Genomic DNA, 21,880 nt, shown 5'->3' with positions numbered 1-21,880 from the left:
TGGGCAGGAGATCGCCGCTAATCAGAGGCTGCGAACGCCGCGCGGGCTCCGCCTCCGCCGGCCAATCGGGTCCGCTCTCGCGCCCAGGGGGTCAGCGCGCGGCGAGGAGAGACGGGGGCGAGGGTGGCCGGGCCCATTCCCCCCACAGCTCCAGTGGGACGCGCCCGAAAGGCGGGGAGAGGGGCGGGGCCGCGAGGAGGCGCGGCTTTGTGTTGCGGAATTAACTCAGCGCCTCTTCGTTCTCCTTGCTGCTGGCTGGGTCGCGCAGGGCGCTGCGGCTCACGCCTTCTCCCAGCCGGAGGTGAGTGACAGCGTACCGAGCCAATCCCGTTTCCGCTATCACGCCGAGCGCGCAATCGCGAACCTGCTTGCTTCGGCGGGGTGGAGCGTGAGGGCGTGACCCGCGCTCGCCGGAGAGCTCTGAGGTGGGAGCGCAGCGGAAGCAACGGTTCGTCATGGCAACGGCCGGGCGCGGGGCCCGAGCTGCCGGGCGCGGCCGTGCACTTCGGCCCTGAGCCTCGGGTGGGGCTGCCGACCCCGGGTCGGGCTCGGCTCTGTATGGGGGACTGCAGCGTGCAGAAGTACCGAGGGAGATGCCGAGGGAGTTTGGCGGCCCGAAGGGCGGGCGGTACCCGGAGAAGGGCGCTCGGTAGTGCGGCTGCGGGTTGTGGACGGGCGTTGGCGCGGCAGCGGCGCTGCTCTGCGCTGACAGAAATGGCTGTGATGGGGCCGGTGGGTGCCAACGTGAGGCCGGGCTGTCTCCCCGTCTGTCTGTGCTCTCCTTCCCCACGGAACTTGAAGAAACCTGTTTTCAAGAAGATTCTTCGTCGAGAGCATTGTATGTCAGAGAAGCTGGGAAAGGAGAGCAAAAACCTGAGTTGTGATTCTTGTTATGTGTGAGGTTCCCGGTGTTCCTCCAGCAGTTTTATTTCCCTTTGCACTGCCTTTATCTGAGCTGCTCTAACTGTGTGCTTTCCAGCTGGGTGGCACGCTCCCCATCCACTGCTGGGCTAACATGTCGTCCATTGCCTCATGCAGTGCATCTCACTCCCCAGCACTTGCTGCACTGTTGTCAACAACACTGATGTAATGCCTTGTAGGTAACAGCTGAGGCACTGGCACAGCTGCCCAAAGAAGCTGTGGTGCCCCATCCCTGGAGGCGCTCAAGGCCAGGTTGGATGGGGCCCTGGGCAGCCTGAGCTGGTGGGGGGCAGCCCTGCCCACAGCGGGGGTTGGGGCAGCATGGACTTTGTGGCCCCTTCCAACCCAACCCAAGCCATTCTATGGTTCTGTGATTCTACCATGCTTTATCTCTTTATCTGTTCTAAAATTTATTTGTGAGACTCATCGTATCTCTGTTGCTTGCAAACAATTGCTATTCTGGTTAGAAATTAATGTAAAGCTTTAGTTGCTTATTTTCTCTGTACTTACTGCGTGATTACAGTCACTGTGTCTTTTTTCCAGGTCACCATGAAGGCCTTGTATTGTCAGCAGAATTCATCCGGAGAGGAAATGACCTTTATTTTCCAGGAAAGAGTGAGTTCTGATCGTAACAGCACAATTAATCATTCAGTGGAAGAAGGGAGTGAAACTTAAAAAAAGAGGTGGTGTTATCCTTGAGCAGGCAGGCAGGTAAATGAAGGTAGGAGATAAGTATTTTAGCATCATGATGCAGCACTTAGCAAGGGCTGTGCTGCATTTCTGCTTGCAGTTTTGCTGTTTGCGTTTTAAAAACAGCTTTTTGGATTGCTGCAAAGCCAGAGTTCGTTTATTTTATGCTCCCTTCTCTTGAGTAGATTTTCTGGTCACTGAAAAATGTAGATTGAGAAATTTACCGTGTTCCGAGTGTCTCTGCTGTTAATTTTCTTTCTTGTAAGTTCTTTACTCTTTTTAGGGACTGAAATCACAGCACAGCATTTCTCTTAGAAGCATTGATAGTTCTGCTCTGTCTAGCTAACCTATCTTCCTGCAACTTGAAAGAACAAGGAGACAACTACTTTTCTGTCACATCTAGTTGAAGCAACTGTGCTGACCAGTCTTTGTCAGTATGATGTAAGCATTAATTGAATAAGTATACATGGAAGTTGGTGGCATAAGACTAAAACAGAATACCAGCACGTGTATATTCATGCAGTATGAGTGTTTGAATGTAGAAAAATGCTTCCATGGTTTTGAGGATGTGAACCCATGGTTTTTAAATGAATCTCTTACAGGCACAAAATGCTGCAGGTACCCATGTATATTTATGTAACATAGATAGCTAAGTATACCTATGAGCCATATGTCAAAATGAAACATGTAGTACTGATAAGAATCTTGCTTGAGTAAATTTACAGTAACGAAGCATGTTTAATGAGTTGCTGGAAGAGAAGCATGCAATAAGATGGCTGATTATGATACAACAAGATGCATATTCAGTGAGCAATCTTAAATCCTCTTACACTGATCATTAAATAGTGCTTTAGCTGAAAAGGTTTTTTCACCTCTCAGCAACACATCTTTGGTCTCTTCCTTTTAATGATTCTAAGAGTTATGCAGTTATAGGGTGACAAACATCAGCTTACTTACCCAGCTGAGAACTGTTAATTTTTATAGATTAGTTTACAGCTATGTGGTGGCTTCATGATTAATAGCTCCAACACTGAAGAGGGAAGGGAATAGAAGTAGATGCTGCCAACAGGCAAACCCAGCAGCTGTGGCATAGTCATAAGTAAGCTAAATTAGATCTTTAAACTGCAATCCTGTATATATTAGTTTTCTGTCCGCTTGCTTATTTTAAGCTCTTCAGATAGGAGCTAATTCTGCAGATATTTGTACCATGAACAGTACTGTGGAATCTTGATCCCAAATAGAAATAAATTTTTGAAAAAATAACAAGGAAAAGCAGTTGACTAAGGAAACGTTAATGGAACAGCAGCTGGGTAATGAGAAGACAGTAGTTTGGATGAAGAATTTACATAGCAAAGTACCTTAAATGGTGCTTGGTCAAATTATAATATTGACATATTTAAGTTACGAAGTCATTAACAAGTTAACAGCACGAACGTTTCATTGTCTCTTCTTGTTCCCAAGGTTTGCATTCTTGTGATCTTTTCCTAAGGAAAAGCAATTTTACTATGTGCATTGTAACAGTACTTTGGTTCACTGACCTATATGCACCATATATACAATACATCCAAAAGAAAATATGATCTTGAATTTACATAAATTACGTAAATCCCTTAGATTCTAAGTGTTGAGGTTTTTGTGGTGGTTTTTTTTTTTTGTTTTTTGTTTTTTTTTAATCAGAAATGCAGTACTCAGTAGTAGTTCAGCAGTCTAATGGCTTGGCTGTTTTGTGGAACAAAGAATGAGAACCCACTTTGGTTTGTTTGAGGAGGAGGTCAGTCTCACCGGCAAAATCCCTTCCAATTTTAAATGAACACCATGCGTTTAACTGAGTGGTGGTAAGGAAAAAGTGCAGCTCAATATTCCTCTTCCTGAAGTTCCCCTTCACCTTGCTAAGCCTTGGAGAAGGGCAGCAGCTGTTTGATGGGAATGATTTTTAAAAATAAATAAAGGAAAACTTAAACACTTAGAAAGATGTCCTGTAGAAACAACTGTAACAGCTTTCTGGTACGTGTTTTGCTTTCAGTTCTAACAGAAGTTTACATCACAGACTGCAGCCTGTGATGGAAATAGATGATTTTGCCTTCAGTAATTCACGTAGCTTTTTAAAAACTGCACAAAGTCAGCAGCTCAGAACTCAATGTATCTAATTAAATGATTTAAATTAGCACTATTCAGCTGCTTAAGATCAGTGCAGATCTCGCTGCCAAAACCAAAAGTTGGGATAGTCAAGGAGGTTTTGTTAGACCTTCTTGTATATTAGGTGCCCATCATTTGTGGGACACAACACCAGTCCTTATTGGTGCAGTTGTATTGACATCTTTGGGACTACTTCAACATTTACCTCAATATGATTGCCCAGTATCTCAGACACATATCAAAATTATCTTAAAATTCTCCGCCACTCCCACAGCCTAGTTTTAAGATTATAAGTCTGCCTCTTTGTATTTGCTAGATGGGTAACTACATATTAAAATGGTTTGGGATACAAATCTGATACTTAACTTGCAGGGGAGAAAAAGAAAAAAAAAAAGCTTCAGTAACAATGGAGATTTAGAAAGGTCTTGTTGTCAGTTTGTAACAGTATTATACATGTACTCGAAATGCTGTTGTAAATCCAGTGTGCTATCAGTTTCTTTTTCATTTGAAAACAAATTATTGTTCTCATTTCAGACTGTTTCCTAGTCAGGACTGTGGCAAAGTGTTTTTAAGAGCTTGAGAAGGATTCTACTGGCACGTTCATGTTGTACTGTATGATGTATGTTTGTTTGTCCTAGGAAAGCCTTCCTCCTACAGGAGAGCATGATGTGAAAGTACAAGTTAGAGCCTGTGCACTGAGCTGGATAGACACAAAGGTATTTGCTTGCTTTTTTTTTTTTGTAAAAGCCAGAAGTGTTTACAGTTTCCGTTGGAGTTCTAAGCCGATGCCTTAGCTGGTAACTGGCACAATTCCCTGTGTGCCACCTGAGGATATGGCTTTACCACTGAGAAACGAGGGGTGGGATTGATGTGGTGTTCTTATATGTCTCTTTAAATAAAAGGCACCTGAATTTGTTTACTAATTTATGGAGAAAGATCACAGTTTTCATTTGAGTTCTTACAGTAAAACCCTTTTATCATCCTCTGCATACAGAATTTAAGTCCCAGTTTGGCTTGTCAGCTGATGGCTCTGTTTTTATTTTTTTATTTTTTTTCCTTTATACACTTCTAAATTTAAATGCAGAAATAAAGTTTTTAATATTAAATGAGGAATGTGCGTGCTTCTTTTTTTGATGTTGTTTTTTAACCCTAATAATGTTTTGGTAGTGGCCCAGTTTTCCTATTTCAAATCTCAAACACTTTAAGATCATAACAAACATGCAAATCTTGAGCTCTGGTGAGAAAGATATAACCATTATTTTCATTTAGCTCCTGTCAGAAATGAAATTGGAAAAGGAGCTTCTGCCTGTTGGTCGAGAAATTTCTGGAGTTGTATTGGAAGGTAAGTAGTACAATCTCCTTGTGAGAGTATGGAGCAAGAATTAAAGCCTGTTAATCCAGGATAAGTCAATAGTGTTTGCACGGTACATCTTTAATAATAGGATCTACTATTTTTCTTGTTACTTAGACTTTCCTTAGGTTAGTAATGGTGCTGAACAGAAAGTAATGGAACCAAACTGTAGTGCTTCACATCCCTTTGGAGCATTTAAAAAAAAAAAATGCACTGCAGTTTTCTAAAGAAAATATATTGAGATCTTAAGGTCTTAACTATGCATGCTGCAGCGACCTTTAAGTAATTAGTAAAAAGTATTTGTTGGAATAGTGAAGGCATTCAGGAACTTCAGCAGTGATTCATTTGCGTATCCATCTTTGATGTGTAGTTTAAAGACCTGTCTTTAGTAGTTCTTTCTGTAGTTTAAAGATCTTTCAAATGTGTGTCTGCTTGCATCTAACTGGGAATGGGGTGCCAAAGAAAGGTTCATTTTCAGTGTGTGCATATTCAATACAAAATGTACACTCCTCACTAACATTAGGTTATCTTTAATTGTATGTGCTAGTGATAAGCAAAGCTGTCAAATGCGTGCTTAATTTCAGCTGTAAATATTTATGCTGGTACCTTCTTTCTTCTATTCATATATTCTCCATGAGTTGGGAGAAAGGTGTCCTTCTTTCAACCTGATGATGAAGTAGCAGGTAAGTCAACACTTGTTTGCTTTATCAACTAATACAATTAATAATTGTTTTATAATGAATGGCTGAGGTTACAGTCGTTGCTAAAGCTACAATTGAACGTGTATTTTCAAAGTTCTAACTGCCATCACATCAATCAGCTCCTATAAATGAAGATTTTAATCTGAAAATATTCCCTTAGGGATGGTTTTTGGTTATTAGAGGCAGAAGTTCAGGGCTCCAGCTAATGTGATCTGTAGTAGTCCTACTACATCCACTGAATCTTGAAGAATATACACTGGGCATGCATATTCATGTATATAAAATATATGTGCCGATTAGCCACGCAGAGTGAGTGTTCTAGAGGCAACCATATGAATAAATAGACAATGATTAGTTTTTATAACACTACCTTGATGTATGTAGGTTTCTCCAAATGTAATGCCACCTATTTATTTCCACGGAAACTACAGACACAAAGAGCACAATAACACTATTTGACAGAACAAACTGTCAGCTCCAAACACTTTTTCAACACAGTTACCACCATTAGCAATGTGTTCTCTCCATTGATGAACAAGAACCCACATGCCACACTTGTAAAAATCTGCATCTACTGCTGGAACACACCACTCACCACAGTGAGTTCCTGATTAGGTAAAAAAAATCAGGATTGGTTCTAACTTGAGTATACAGGTAGGTTCAGTAGTGCTTTTGGATTTTCTGAGCTAACAAAAGTAATGCATGCTCTCAGGTGTTTTGCTAACATTTGAATAGAAATGCTAATTCAAGTTGCTACTTTTTAGAATCTTTGTTTTTACTGCACGTACTTTTTATTGCAGCTCCTGAAAGTGGATTTTTTCCTCGCTTCCTTTACTTAAGATGGAGCCTGTGTTTTCTGAGCCCTCTAGGAGGTGGCTAGGATATTGCTATCAGAAAAGCCCATCAGATGGGCAAGTGGAAGTCACTGTACTTTTCTGGTTTGGTTTTTTGTTCTTGTTGAAAATGGACTTCCAAGTCAATCACATGGGAGGCGCTTGGGGCTTTTCTTGTTAGAACTTTGGCAGAACTTTCTTATAATTGGCTTCAGATTTAACAGAATTTGGGATTATTATTATTAATTTACCATAGGAAGTCTAATTCTAACAGATTGGAAATAGCATTCCAATTATGGGATGCAGAAATGCTTCACTGTCTTTATTAAAGCAGCACAATTATGGCAAAGCATTTTCAAGTCTTGTAACACAAATTACTTTGAACTATGAGTAGTATCATTATTGTGAACAGCATTGCTCATTTGGTTAAAAATCTGACTCGCATATGCTGCATCTGTTGAATACTGTAAGATATTTGTTTCCATCACCTTTTGTGGTAGCTGAAAGAATGCAGTTTCAGTAAGTAATTAAGGAAAAAACACCCCAGAAAACCGATCTGTGGGTCTGAGAGAGCCAAGTGACACAAGTGATGGTCTGAGTGACTGTGGGAAGGTGTTAAGGTTTTTGTTTGTTTCTGTGGGTATATTTGTTTTAATTTTTTGTGAAATAAGACTTAATTTCACTCTTATTCAAATACAAAAAAGTGGTTTGAAACATCTGAGCTGCTTCAGTGTCAGTCTGACATTAAGGGAATGGAATCGGTCGTGGAATCTATTCTGGGTTTGTGAGAAAAGCAGATTCATTTGCCTGATTTATGTGTTTATCCAAGTTGACTGTGTTGGTGTTTTGTTTCTTTGTTTGTTTTTTTTGTATTTCAATAATACTGAATGTTTGCAAATGCAGTTGCAGAAGAATCGAAATTACAGTTTTGGAAAGACAAACAGCATTAAATATTTTTAGTCCTGAAAAAAAGGAAGCCCTCTTCTTTGTTTTTAAACACTGCAATCTCACAACATTGCTTATCAAACAGCTTTCCATCCTTGTGTATTCAGTATAGATGCTGTAAAGATGAAACACAGGAGTGAAATATCTTTTCCTGTAGTAAATCTCTTTTCTAACAAGTATGCTTCCCAGTTATTGTTGAGAGTTTATTTTTAATTAATAAATGAACACATTTGAAAAAAAATATATAGCTACTACCAAATGGTTTGGTTATCTCTGTATTAATAACATCAAACTGTCCCAAACTATGCAGTTGTCAGAAACATATCTTTATCTAAATTGCATAAAAAAGCCTGTCCTACTTCAAAGAGTACAGTCCTGCTATATGCTTCTGAGTTCATGAGAAATAATGTGGTGATACTGTCCTTATTTATAAATCTACTCTTCTGTGTGAAAATCATACTGTGTTCACTGGAACTACCTGGTGTGTTACATCTTTAATCTATACCTAAAATCATACCAAATGTTTCTCAGTTTTGAAGTTTTTTTTTATCCTTCTTTGACCTTCCAGATGAGTTTATTTATCTATAATATGTATTCTTTTTTCATAGCCTTATGCTTGGTTACAATAAAAAGAGAGAATTCAGACCAGCCGTTCTGAGATTCATTATTGACTTGTCAAAGTTAGCTGTTTTGTTGGTTTTTGTTCTCTCAGAACCTTTTTAGAAATCAGTTATGTCCTGCTACTCATTAAAACAAGAGCAGGAGAAAATAGAGCTACATCAGCTGTAATTACTTGCAGGCATGAACCTAAATACAGTATATAGCTGTTTAAATATTATGATGGTTAGCCAATTTGAGTGTCAGTTCTACATGCCTCGTTACTGAATGAGTAAATAAAGGCATGAAATCCCTACACTGTGTTGAGTATTTCTGACAAATAAGGAGAAAAATCTGACTTTGTACTTCTGTCAAATGCTTGATGTGTATAGCATGCATAACATAAAGGTCTCTACTTGATGTTAGAGCTTCTGGAAGCATTACTGAGATATATTGAGTTAAGGGTGCAGTTATTTAAGAAGCCTTATCTCTTTGCTCAGTGTAAGGGTCATATTTTTGTGCATGGTTTTAGAGACAGTGGAATCAGTGTGAATTGACAATGATGTGTAATGACTCTTTGGAGGCTGTAACATACATTATGTTCTAACACTTGAGCACATTTGTACCTGATCTTTTGCATCTCTTGAGAAAAGAAACGTCTTCATGTATTATTTGATTTGCATTTCCTATTTTGAGGTTTAGAATGCAAACTGTTTGAGGTGCCAAGGCTGTTTTAATTTACTATAAGGATATCCTTGTTAACACTTGAAACATGATATTGTGTTAATCATCAAAATCTAAGTGCTTTAGGATAGAGGAGGGATTTCTTAGGAATGAACACATAGATGTTAACATCCTGTATATTGCTTTAAACAGGGGATAACTAAGTTGTGAAAGTAAAATGGAATTGATAGTGATGTTGCAAAGCAACTATGTTCTGAGATTCTTGCCCTTCTTGCATTATTTCTTAATAGCTCCTGAAGCTATCTTCTTGAGGCGCTTTATTGTCGTTCTATTAAAAAACAAACAAACAAATAAAAAACCTTGAGAGATTTGAAAATGAATACTGAGCCCATCATTTTTGAGTTATGACAGTTTGGGAAATATCAACCAGGTTTGCTGAGGATTATCTGATGAAGCCCGTGGTTTGATCTAAATGAAGTGTAAAAATGGGGGAGGAAGGGGTTAGGATTAAGCATCTTACCCAGGAAAGAGGACACACAACTTCAGAAGACTGATTGGATGCCAGAAACTATTGCTTATGCACCACCTTTTTTGGCCAGTGGAAGGACTGTCGTAACTCTTCTTCTGTCTGTCCTGTGTTTGCTTTCTGTCTTCTTCGGGTGTTTTTTACCTTTAATTCCTCTTCTGCATTCTAAGTTTTTAAAACTTATTGTCACTCATTCTCTCTGGTCTTTCATCCTGGTGACTGTAGCCGTAGTGTTGCTTGGTCTGCAATATATGAGGGCCCGATTTTCTTTCCTGTTAGCCATGGCCCAGAGCAGAAAACAGTGCACTAATCAGAGAGCAACGTGAAGTGTGTTCAAAAATTAGCAGTGCTTGTAGCAAAAAAGCATTAGTCCCAATTCTTTATCTCTCTGGCCTCAAAGTGCTGTTTGGAGTTCCTCTGAAACAGTCTTGTGCTCTCTTCCCTATTGAGGTTACAGGCTCTTACCTTACCAAGTTCTCTTAAACTACCGTAAGCCTGAAAAGAGAACAATTGAACCACAGCCCAAGTGGAACCAACAATTTCATTAGGAGCTTGTTTTGAATCATAGAATCACTAAGGTTTGAAGAGACCCACAGGATCACTCAGTCCAACCATCCACTGATCACCAATAGCTCTCACCAAACCACATCCCTCAACACAACGTCCAAACATTCCTTGAACACCTCCAGGGTCAGTGACTCCACCACCTCCCTGGGCAGCTCATTTTGATTATAGTGTATGCCTGTTTGATATTAAATACGTTTAATCTTCTTTTCCCCAGGAATTTTGCCCCTGGATTCTGAAGAGTCTGGTCTTTGTGAAGTTGTACTAGTTCATGAGCATTATTTGGGTATGTAGTTTATATGTTTTGCTAATATATCTTTCTGTATCTTTGGAATTCAGTTTAGCTTTTCTAATAGGAAGCTAAGCAATTTGAACTTCTAAGCACATTTTCTAGCAGCATTCAGGCATCCTGTCTGCCTATTCATAAAAGCATTGAATACCATGTACTTTCAGAACCTTTTTCTTTCCTGTTATCGTTTAATGGGTTAATGTCTTGCGTAAACCATTCAAGCAGACTCATCTTTTTTATTTCCTTCTAACTTCCCTTCCCGTTGCCTCACTTTTATTTTCCTTCTTTTCCACGCCTAACCTGTCAAAAAAAATTAAGTAAAAAATTTACATTTTTCCTCAGTTTGATCCAATGTAGGATCATCTCTGGTGATTATATTAACAGATGGGATAAAATTAGGAGGCTATAAATTGGAGAAAGGAATTTTCAGGGATTGAGGATCCTGGAAAATCCTGTATTTAAACGTTCTTTTCAACTGTTGTGACTTTCCAGTTTCCACTTCTTGGTCATAGGGTGTCTTTATGTATGGAACACTGAATTTAGGAATCTCTGTGCTTCTCCCAACCACTCATTGCGTTACTTTGAGTAAGCTACTCTTGCTCAACTTTGCTTGTGTTGTAGTTCTAGGACTGCCCATGATCTCAGTTTCTACAGTTAGAAGGGGACTCCTTTAAATTTGTTTGTGTCAATACTAAATCCTTGTTTTACTGTTTAAAATATGATAAAAGATCATTTCCATGGTTGTTTTTTTAATGTGCATGGGATAAACAATACTTGTTTAAGTTAACTTGCTTGGGGAAAAAAGTTTTTCTGACTGGCTTTGGCAGTTTTTGCAAAGGAAGCTATGGACTCACGGGGATGCAAAAGGTTTGTTCCTTCTTAAAAGTCCAAATATAGAGATCTTTGCTGTCTTATAACTATTTGCAATAGCTATAGCTGAAAATGTTTGCCTTTTCCTTCTTTTCTGTTCTGTTGGTTTTTTTTCCTCCCCTTTTTTTAACTGTCAGTGCTTTACTTTGTGCTAGGTAGTAACTGGCACAAGAGAGTTGGTGCTGATGATAATTCCTAAAATTTTTTTCCTGCCTGTGGATAAATGTTCTCAGGAGATTGCATTGCTTATGTTGTTACATAGCTCCTCTGGTTCAGACTTAACTGTCAATTCTCTAAAGAGCTTGTTGAGGTAGACCAGGCTTTCATATCTTCCTTTCTAGTGCCTCAGAAAGATGATGCTTGCCTATTCAGTTCTATGCCAGAATTTTGGCTGGTCTGTGGTGATTTTCTCACTTACTGTCAAGCTCTCTGCTAAATCATATAAATTGCCTACATTAAAAATGATGCTTGAACTTGGGATTTCTAGTTTACAAAGCTGTTCACCAGTTTTACCTCTCTAGGTGTTTAAGCATGTGGATAAAACTGGAAAACACTTTTACCATCTCGAAACGTTGGGGAATTTGTTGCTTTTCTTTTTTTTTCCTGTGTCTGATTTGATTTTTCTTTGTGCCATTTAGTTCATAAACCAGAAAAAGTTTGTTGGGTGGAAGCAGCGGGGACTGTTCGTGATGGTGTCCGAGCATACACAGCTTTACACTACCTTTCACAAGTCTCTCCTGGGAAAAGTGTCCTTGTCATGGATGGAGCAAGTGTAGGTACCAACTGTGTAATAATAAAACAGTTTCAGTACGGATGGCCTCTGCCATGGCAACTGTCCTATCACCAGAAACATTGGATTTTTTACAGCATATTGAGCTTACCAAACTCTACTGCAATCCTGTCGGTGCCCTTAGCTTAATGGATTAATGGAAGGGCCCTCCTGCATGAGATGCTGAGCCAAGAATATAATCTTTACATGTTGTGTGGGCACGAGGAGGTAGTTCTTTTCTGCTGTTTTACTTTGACATAGTTTTACGCTAAGCATTCCGGTGAAACTGGGGGAAAGTGCCTTAAGTTTTCATTCCTATTCCACCAATGCTTTTTAACTTTCTTTAGATATAAATAATTTCATTTGCATTTCTGCAGTCCTTCCTGCTGATGAGGATGTGGAGCTTGCCACGGCCAAGATTTGTTAACGTAAATGCAGATGGAGCTGTTTTCTTGGTTGCACTTCTTCCTTCAACAATCAAGCGAGTGCAAAGCTAGAGGTTACAATTGCAGTTACAGTACTTACATTTTTCAGCTATTTTGTTGAGGAGGAGACCTAGTTAGCTGCTAAATGTATTCATAGCTTTCCAGTCAAGGAAAAAGATTCTTTGGCTTCATTTGAAACTGAAGCAGGTCTGTGAATATTCAAATTCTTGGTTCAGATTTTATTAAAGGTGTAAATTCACTTTTAGATATTCTTCTGACTTCTCCCGACTGTCCTTGCAATATAACCTTTCTTAAATTCTTGCTATAAATAAGCCCATCTGCTTCTTCATTGTGTATTGTTGTTTGTTTTGTCTCCAGCCATTTGGTACAATAGCTATTCAGTTAGCACAGCATAGAGGAGCTAAAGTAATATCTACTGCCTACAGTCTTGAAGATAAGCAGTACCTGGAGAGGCTTAGACCTGCTGTGGGTAAGTTGTGTTCTTCAGTACTAAAGTTTAAGCATAAGGAAGACTTCCTGAAATTCTTTTACTCTGGAGGCTTATTTCAATAGCTAAAAACTGAAACACAGGTTTATAAATAGTCTAATTAAATAGTTTTAAAACTTATTTTGTACTCTATACATATTTAAATTCTCTTTCAGGCGTACTTAATGGAATTTTTATTTTTAATTTAATTTTTTATTCTCCATTATTCATCATTATGGTGATGACTGTCTCTGAGTACTTTCCATCTCGCATAGTGCTGACTTTAGTGCTGACTTTTGGCCTAGCTGCTCAAAAACCTTTTCACTTGATAAAATTGTTGCTTGTGAACAAGAAGAAAGCATTGCTAGATCACAGGTATCACAGGCTGTAATCTATGTACCCAAACCAGAGTTCACATATAATTATATGCTTGAGATCAGTTCTTAATCAGACTCCAATTTCTTCTAGTAGCATTTTATCAAGCTGTGTGGCAGCTGTTCCAAGTACTCTTGTAGCTGTAAAACTATGAATGTTTTACAGTAGTTGGATGCTCATATGCTTTGTTGGCTGTTTATGAGGGTGGATAGTGACAGGACAATGAGGAATGGTTTGAAACTGAGATGGGAGGTTTAGGCTAGATATTAGGAGGAAGTTTTTCACTCAGAGGGTGGTGACGCACTGGAACAGGTTGCCCAAGGAGGCTGTGGATGCCCCATCCCTGGAGGCATTCAAGGCCAGGCTGGATGTGGCTCTGGGCAGCCTGGTCTGTAGGTTGGCGACCCTGCACACAGCAGGGGGTTGAAACTGGATGATCATTGTGGTCCTTTTCAACCCGGCCATTCTGTGATTCTATGACTTTCTCGTTTGCTAAAGGAGCTTTGCATTAAAGAAAATACTTGCATTCACCCATGACTTCTATTTCTATGCTGATACTTCAGGTTTTCTCTTTTTCTCCTTCAAAATAAGAATGCTACTTGAAATGTGGGAAAAGGCTCAGTAAAAGCCATCAGCATCTTTTCTGATCAGCTTTTTGTATTCCAGTGCTGCAGAGTTGAGGAGAGAGTAGAATATTTCTTTATCCAGACTGTTCTAAAATAAAGGATAGCATTACATTTGATACACAGATTCCAGATTAATTGCAGCCTGTGAAGTCTGCTGTAAAGTGAACAAGAGGTTAAAACTAGTTTCTGATGCTTTTTCTTCAAAATGATGAGACTGACACAGTATAATCAACAGGTTTAAATTCTTAAACATGTAATTTTCTTGTCATTCAAAGAAGTACACAGCAGTGGTGGCTGTTGTAAGAATGTCTTGATATACAAGTAGTTTTGTGGAGTCATGCACAAACATTTCATGCAGTTACATCTGCATGAATTACAGTCACGTGAAAATGCACGAGTTAAGAAGAGATCTGATTTCAAAAGATAATGCCAATTGTCTCTGACTCCAACTCCTTTCTCTTTTGTTGTTTTGCTTAGCAAAGTTATTTGCAGTTTTGGCTTTCCGAGTGGAGAATTTCAGCCATTCTCAAATCCCAGCTCTAGGTCTGAGTGACTCGCTAAAACCAGGCATTGCTGACATGCAGGTGCACTTCCTATTGTCTTTATGTTCTCCCTGCTGGCTCAAGAATCATAAGCTAGCAGAATGATGAAATAAGCCAGACAGCTGTTCTTTAGACACTGAGAGAACAGAGTTCTTGTCAATTTGAATTCCTTTCTGGCTCCTGAGAACAGAACTGGCAGTGGAAGCACAGAGCCAACATAGTATGCATGTGCATTCTGGGGCTGCACGTTCACACACATCTGCACTGCTGGAGAGTGATTCACTTCCAGCCTACCAAGCGAGCATTTGGCTCTTCCCGTTGTAGCTTTGGAGAGCTGATAATGCAGCAGGAAGTGAAGTGCTGTGCAGAGGTTCTTGCACAACAGGAAGGAGAGAGGCACTTTTTGCTGTCTGTAGTTAGTGTACTTTAGCAGGGTGCTGCCAAGTGTTGCGTTGGGAATGTAATTGTTCCTTTTAGAACCCTGCAGATTTGTGAGTATAGGTTTTTTTATGTTTTGTATTTTATTTTATCAGTAATCCGTGGAGTAAATATATTAACACGTCAAAGGGGTGAAGTACGCTGGTACCCACATTTCAGACTAGATACAATATATTAAACAATGTGATAAGTTAATGTTAGAAAATGAAAGATATATGTAAGAAATATATAAATACACATGTGCATCATAGAATGGCTTGGGTTGGAAGGGACCTCAAGGATCATGAAGCTCCAACTCCCCTGCCACAGGCAGGGCCACCAACCTCCCCATTTCATACTAGACCAGGCTGCCCAGGGCCCCATCCAACCTGGCCTTGAACACCTTCAGGGTTGGGGCATCCACAACCTCTCTGGGCAGCCTGTGCCAGCACCTCACCACTCTCTCTGTAAAGAATCACTGGGGTTACATTACTGGATTTATATCTCCCTTTTTATAATTTGCGGGGGTTTTTTGCCTTGTCTTGTATTTCGGTTTTGGGGTTGGTTTTTTGGTTTTGTTTTGTTCAAACAAAAAAAATTGAGCTTTCAGTGAATTAATTCTTGGTAAGAACTCATCTGTGATTTTGTGGTTCTCATGACTATGTTCAGCAAACCAAACAGCAGATCTTCTATGTGGCAGTTTTCAAAATCTGTTGCAGAAATTCCTGGGTGAGAGTCAATTCTGGGAGGAAGCTGTGGAAATGCTGTGATTTCTACTTCTCATCACCAGTGAAAGAAGAGAAACTGAAGCCTTTTTGCCAGTCAGAATGATGTTACTTTCGAGGTTGTGCAAATCACAGAAGGAGAAACTGAACAAATTTGCAAGTATCTTGTGAGAAATCTTGTCCTAAATTAAGGAGCTGTAGGAAATGATATAACTTGATGCTCATCATTTTACATACTGGAGAGAAATTGTTGCAGCATTTTGAGCACTGTCTGGGATTGACTTAAGTAACAAAACAAATTTTTTTTTGCTGAACAGAAATCAGAAAATGGTCAAACAGATTAAACTATTGCCTTCCTTTTGATAGTCAGCTTTTGAGTCCGTTAAGTCAAAATTATTCTCAAGAAGTGAAGCTATATTTGTAATTTATTTTTTTTACTACATTGAATTGCCTTCTTTACAAGAACTGCTGAATCAGGGCCTGAACCTCTGATTGGCTGACTTGTTGCTTGCCTCAGGTGATCACGGGAGCACAGGTGAAGGCAGTTCACCTGTGCTGCCAGAAGGGGTGGAGCCTGGCTGCACCTCTCCTAGACCCATTTAAGAGCTGACTGCCAGTGGGGAAGGATCTTTTCTGGAGATCCCTCCTCTGGAGTTTCATAGGGAGCCCAGGGTACAGGTAAGCTTTCTATCTATTCTGTTTGGGTATAATAACTGCATAGCCAAACTCTCTGGTATATTTCATAATTATAACATCTGTACATTCATTGATTGTACGCTTCTTGAGAAAGTACCATTAAACTATTAACTAAGGAAACTTATTGTGTTGTCATACAATCATCATAGAATCACAGAATGGCCGGGTTGAAAAGGACCACAATGATCATCCAGTTTCAACCCCCTGCTGTGTGCAGGGTCGCCAACCAGCAGACCAGTCTGCCCAGAGCCACATCCAGCCTGGCCTTGAATGCCTCCAGGGATGGGGCATCCACAGCCTCCTTGGGCAACCTGTTCCAGTGTGTCACCACCCTCTGTGTGAAAAACTTCCTCCTAATATCTAACCTAAACCTCCCATCTCAGTTTAAAACCATCTCCCCTTGTCCTGTCGCTACCAACCTCATAAGCAGTTGTTCTTCCTCCTGTTTATAGGTTCCCTTCAAGTATTGGAAGGTTATGGGTTTTTTTGTTTGTTTTTATTTTGAATACAGGAAATGTTAGTGTCAAATTCCTATGAAGATATGACCATGTCTGTTGTTTTTGGCCAGATAGTTTGATTGCAGTGAAAAATATTAAACGATAAAATTTGAATACATCTTAATATTTGAACGGAGGGGGGGAAATGGAGTATTTCTTAATATTCTTCCTAATGATCAGTTTCTTGCAATTTTTCTTCTCTTTTCATTCCTCGTCCCCATGCTTAAATTCAAGAAGGTATGCGGCAGCCTTTAGTGAGTAAGTGCACTTTGCAAATTTGAGTTTAGGTCCATCGTGCTTTGGAAATGAGCCTCTAAATTTCATTATTCCAATTGTCATTTTGTCAAGAAGTCTTTAGCCTTTGTAGTTTCTATAGAAGAAACTTAACTTCTACTTCTCTGCCCTTGTTGTTCCTGATGCCTTCATTTCTTTTCATATCCATCTGTAAGTAAGATATCGTTCATACCTGAGAAGAAAGTACATTAGTGACTTTCAGATCAGGAATATCTCAAATATGCAGCTAGAAGTCTCTGCATCTCCATTTAATGACCCAGAGGACCTTTCACTTTTTTAAAAATAATGCATTAGGTAATACCTTTAATCAGCTTATCCATGCCATGAGATAGGTGATGATGCTACTAAGCATTATTTTAAAAAGAAGATGGATATAATGAGATTAAAAATCTTGCTGGAGTCATCAGAAAAGTCAAGTCAGCAGCTCATTAGTGACTGAGCTTATTGGGTTTTATGCATTTACTTGTGATGTTGAAGATGAGACTGCATGTTAGGAAGAAATATTGAAGTCTGTTTATAAAAAAAAAAAAAAAAACGAAGTTTTACTTCTAGATTAAATTTAATCAATGTTTTTGGTTTGGTTTTCTCTGTATTGGAAAATGAAAAAAACGTTGAGCTTTCTGACTTAACTACAAACTTGCTCATAATACAGAAAATGGGAAATATTCATTCTGCTGTGAATCTAAACTCTGTGGTTTTCTTGTAATCAGCTGAATGTATTGCTTTGTCTAGCTCGGGTGATCGATGTGTCAAATGGAAAGATAGATGTGGCAGAAAGCTGCTTGGAAGAAACAGGTGGCCTGGGAGTGGATATTGTTGTAGATGCTGGAGGTATGTAGATGCTGGAGGATGTGAACCTGGTCCTCAGTGTAACATGAAGTGTTTTATTTCCAAGCAGTGTATGTGCAAGTTACATCACCTCAAAACCTTGTGTCATTGCTTGATCCCATGTAAATTTATGTAGGTGTCTTTACTCAGCAGATCTCCTTCAGAAAGATCCTTGCATTACTTCTAGTGGAAGTGTCTCGAAATATTAGAGATCAGCTAAACTGGTCTGAAATGCTTCTTTTCTACTTAGAGCTGAAAAGAAGTGGTTTTTAGAAGTATATCTGTGACATCATTGTTAGAGTTGATCTTTCTAAAACAATTGGAATAGCTGAGAAGTCTGAAGTTACTGTAACTGGCTGCAATAATTAAAGAACTTCTTAGTCCCACTGAAATATCTTGAAAGCAGATTGTATTGAATTTCCTGAATCTTCTGCTCTGATGGCCTCATGAGGCCAACAGCGGAACTGAATTCTAGTTCTGTTCCAGGCAGCCATCACGCAGTGTGTGCGTTCAGGTGAGTATATTGCAACTCTTCTATATCTTAAGTCATGAGACTGAAAGAAGCCCCAGATGCACGTTTTTCAGTATGGGAAAAGATTAGCATTTCATTTTTGACAACGATTGTTTTCTTCTGAGCTTGAATGTCCTTCTATTTTTCCAGTAAAATTATATAGTGCTGAAGATGAATCAACTTCAAAATCACAGTTACTGCCTCATAAGCATGATATCATCACTCTTCTTGGTGTTGGGGGAAACTGGATAACAACAGAGAGAAATCTTCAGGTAAAGAGACTGTATCAATCAGGAGGTTTGTTTATACTGCAGTACGTGGCTGAATGGCTACCCACTATTAAATGATATCAATTTTCATATAAGAAGATTTTCGTGGCCAGAAAATGAAAACTATTCCAGTTTAGTAGTGCTCTTTTTTTTTTATATTTGCATTTGTGACAATTTTGGAACTCCCTCTCTAACGTAGTAAGTTAACAGCCAAGCTAAAACTCTTGTCTGTTTGTTTTATAACCGTAAATATAAATTAACCATTTAATCTTTATTTTTGTACAGGAAAATATAACTAAATAACATATTTCTTCATTCTATTTAAGCTGGATCCTCCAGACAGTCGTTCCTTGTTTCTTAAAGGAGCCACAGTCTCCTTTCTAAATGAGGAGATATGGAACTTGTCCAATATAGAGCAGGGGAAGTATCTCTATATCCTTTTGATGATAATTTTGAGTAGTGACTGCTAAGGAATGGATGGAAATATAACAGATAAACTAATAAATCATCTTCTGTTCTCTCCTGTTACCTCAGGCTTAAGGTCAGCACAGAGCAGCATACAATGTAACTACAGTGTAACCTTTGGATTTAAAGCTAGTCTCTGTGTGCTTTCTAGATAGAAAGTAAAAAGTAATGGTGAAAGGCAAAAATGCATTCTGGAAAAAATAGTGTTTTTGTTTGAGACTGAGCCAGTTAAATGAAGCTCTATGAGTTTTTACGTTGTACATAAAATATTTTGGACATACGTACTTTTTTTGTTGTGTTGAGATGTATCACCTGTAAATCTTAATGCAATCAGATTAACTGTAAATGTTAAAATATTTTGACTTTGTAATCTCCCTCTTATCTGTAAATGTGCATAACATTTAATTGAGGGAAGATGTGGGTGTGGAAAGAGGTGTGCTGCCTTCATTTGCATTACTGACGTGTGGCCTTAAGGAGGTGGACCTGGAGCTTTTTGCTGACAGGGCAGTGTTCAGTGCGCTGCTTCATGGAATGGTTGTGGCTTTAAGGACCCTCCCTGTTCTGCACTGCAGATTGAGATCTGCTGAATCACTTTTGCAGCTTAGCAGAACAGCAGAGGCAGGTGAGGATTAAGTCATTACACTTGTCGAAGGACTGACTATATACTGTGAGGAAGTCCTCCCCTCCTCCACTGAACTGCAAAGTAGATTAGGCAAGGTCAGGCACACTGAGGGATCTATTTATGGAATATAGATTATCAAACATAGTGTTATCTTTTGGTACTTTTGTTGAACTTAAAGTAAGTTGACTAAAACATATCTTTTTCTATTTTCTCCCCTAACAACCACAGCACCTTCTATCACCACTTCTTTAAAAGCTGCAAAGAAAAAGTCTGCTTTTTGATAGCTCTGTATCTTGTGAAATTCTTGACCCTATGGCATTGACACCTTACCTGAAGAAATCACAAGGTGATCTTTTTAAAATGCCTTGAGCTTCAAATGTTAACCAGGTTACTCTTAAGATGAAAGAAGGAAGATAATTTTTTCAGAGTTTCATGTAAGCACTAAATACAAAAATTGTCTGTTGCATCACTCTAAATGTTTTGCATTAGCGCAGAGATTCCTTAAAGGTGAGCAATGTTGCTCCAAGAATTTATAAGCTCTGCTGCACTCCTAACTTTGTTCTGTTGCAGCTTTTTTTTGTCTCAAACTTCTGCATGAATGGTAGAGGTAGTTTAATCAGTACCAAAGTCAGTTGTCTTCAGTGTGCAGCAAGTGTGCAGTTGCCGTTCTCATTACTTTGTGCTGTGCTTTACTTCCTGTAGACTGCATTTGCCTACTGTAACACTTTGATCTTTTTTTAAATTCTTCTGTTTTCTTTCATTTCTACAAGCCAGGAAAGGTGATTCTGATATATCAGCACTTGCGTAGATCAGAACTAATGGTTGGAGTTACAGTTCATTTTTGTTTTGTCTCGATCCTGCTGGTTTCATGTGAATAGTGGACTCTTAGCAGCAAACCCAACTGTTGAAAGAATGCTGTTACCTTGACAGAGCTTGCAGATACGCATCTTAGAAGATATAATGGAGAAATTATCAAGTGGTATTTTCAGGTAAGAAAGATGATTACTCTTTTTTTTTTTTTTTTTTTTAATTGAGCCAAAGGAGTAGAAATCTCTTGCCAGCATAGCAGATCTATGTTGAGATGTTGAGGAAAGGATGCCTCAAATAGCTTACGTGGAACTGTTTGTGATCTGTTTATAATGTAGCAGGCTAAGCCTGGGGAAACTTGGTAAAACCTCTGATTTTGCTGATGGCAAAATTTAGCAGAGGCAGTGCATTCTTTTCTTAGTGGAAGAAGAGCATATATCTGTCTGCTCAGCAATGTGTCTGACTGAGAAATGGTGTTGACTGTAAAAGACAATAGCCCTGTCTGATATTCCTTTGTAAGAAGAGTGACAGCCTTATTAGACCCATAATGAGGTGAGAATGAAAGATCCTTTCCATTAATGTGGGCTAACAGTATTGCTGTAGAGCAAAAGCTTTCCCACCACTACCACCTTTTCCTCATAAGAAAGATATATATTTATCTTCTGTTTCCTATTTGCTTTAGGGCTCTTTCATTCTTTTGCGAATCCAGGCAAAGCTGTAAAACATTCCTTGTGTTTAAGGAGTAAAGTTTACATAGTAAAAGTAAAGTCTATAGCAGTAGTCCTAGAATGTTACTATTGATCTGAGCATGCTCAGCAGACCAGTCTGACATTCTGTTCCATTTTAGGCCTCAGCTGGATGAACCAATCCCGTTGTATGAAGCCAAAGTTTCTATGGAAATAGTACAGAAGAATCAAGCAAGAAAAAGACAAGTCATTCAGTTCTAACACACGAATTCCTGACTTCTAAACCCATGGAAGATAAAGAAATGTAATGTGTTTCAGAAGTAAACTAGTGTACACTTTCAAGTAATTCTGTAACCAGAATTTAAAGATCTTCTGTACCTCAGCACAAACAGTCTGTGAAGGTCCTGGGACTTTAGAGGTTTTTTTTGATCCAGTTGAGTAAAATGTTCCCATCAGCAATTCCTAAACAGACGGTCTTGACGCACAAATCTTGACTGCCCTGCCCTCATTACAAATGTCAATAACATCTACGGGCAATCTCCCTTGCTGCTGTTTTTCAACCATAAGAAATTAAAAGGAAAAAAAAGAAATGCTGGTGTGTTTTTTGTTTGGTGTTTTTTTTTTTGTTTGTTTGTTTTTTTAAGTTTTCCCTTCTCTGTCCCCTACCAATAGTCCCATTCACACTGAATTGCTTTTATTTTTTGGCTGCATTAAGAATGAGCAGTGTCTGCA

The 21,880-nt window shown here is 39.1% G+C and overlaps 1 protein-coding gene across 7 annotated transcripts; it reads left to right on the top strand.

The window, feature by feature from the left end:
• Positions 1–69: 69 nt before the first annotated feature.
• Positions 70–21,738, top strand: CRYZL1 (crystallin zeta like 1). Of its 7 annotated transcripts, none has more exons than XM_085242299.1 (14): positions 70–301; positions 1,465–1,536; positions 4,386–4,463; positions 5,017–5,089; positions 5,737–5,781; positions 10,166–10,234; positions 11,746–11,879; positions 12,680–12,791; positions 16,904–16,924; positions 17,693–17,791; positions 18,450–18,571; positions 18,895–19,000; positions 20,599–20,644; positions 21,310–21,738. In XM_085242299.1, the coding sequence occupies exons 2-14, from the start codon at positions 1,471–1,473 to the stop codon at positions 21,407–21,409; spliced, it is 1,071 nt and encodes a 356-aa protein (XP_085098425.1). In that variant the 5' UTR covers positions 70–301; positions 1,465–1,470; the 3' UTR covers positions 21,410–21,738. The 7 variants fall into 7 exon arrangements, with proteins under 7 accessions (XP_085098425.1, XP_085098419.1, XP_085098432.1 ...); XM_085242293.1 differs by having other exon boundaries at positions 16,901–16,924; XM_085242323.1 differs by lacking the exon at positions 70–301 and adding an exon at positions 333–448 and having other exon boundaries at positions 16,901–16,924.
• Positions 21,739–21,880: the final 142 nt, after the last annotated feature.

Source organism: Meleagris gallopavo, chromosome 1 (assembly GCF_905368555.1).
Source record: "Meleagris gallopavo chromosome 1, MGAL_WU_HG_1.1, whole genome shotgun sequence".
Classification (NCBI taxonomy): domain Eukaryota; kingdom Metazoa; phylum Chordata; class Aves; order Galliformes; family Phasianidae; genus Meleagris; species Meleagris gallopavo.
This window is presented reverse-complemented; position numbering and strand designations above follow the sequence as displayed.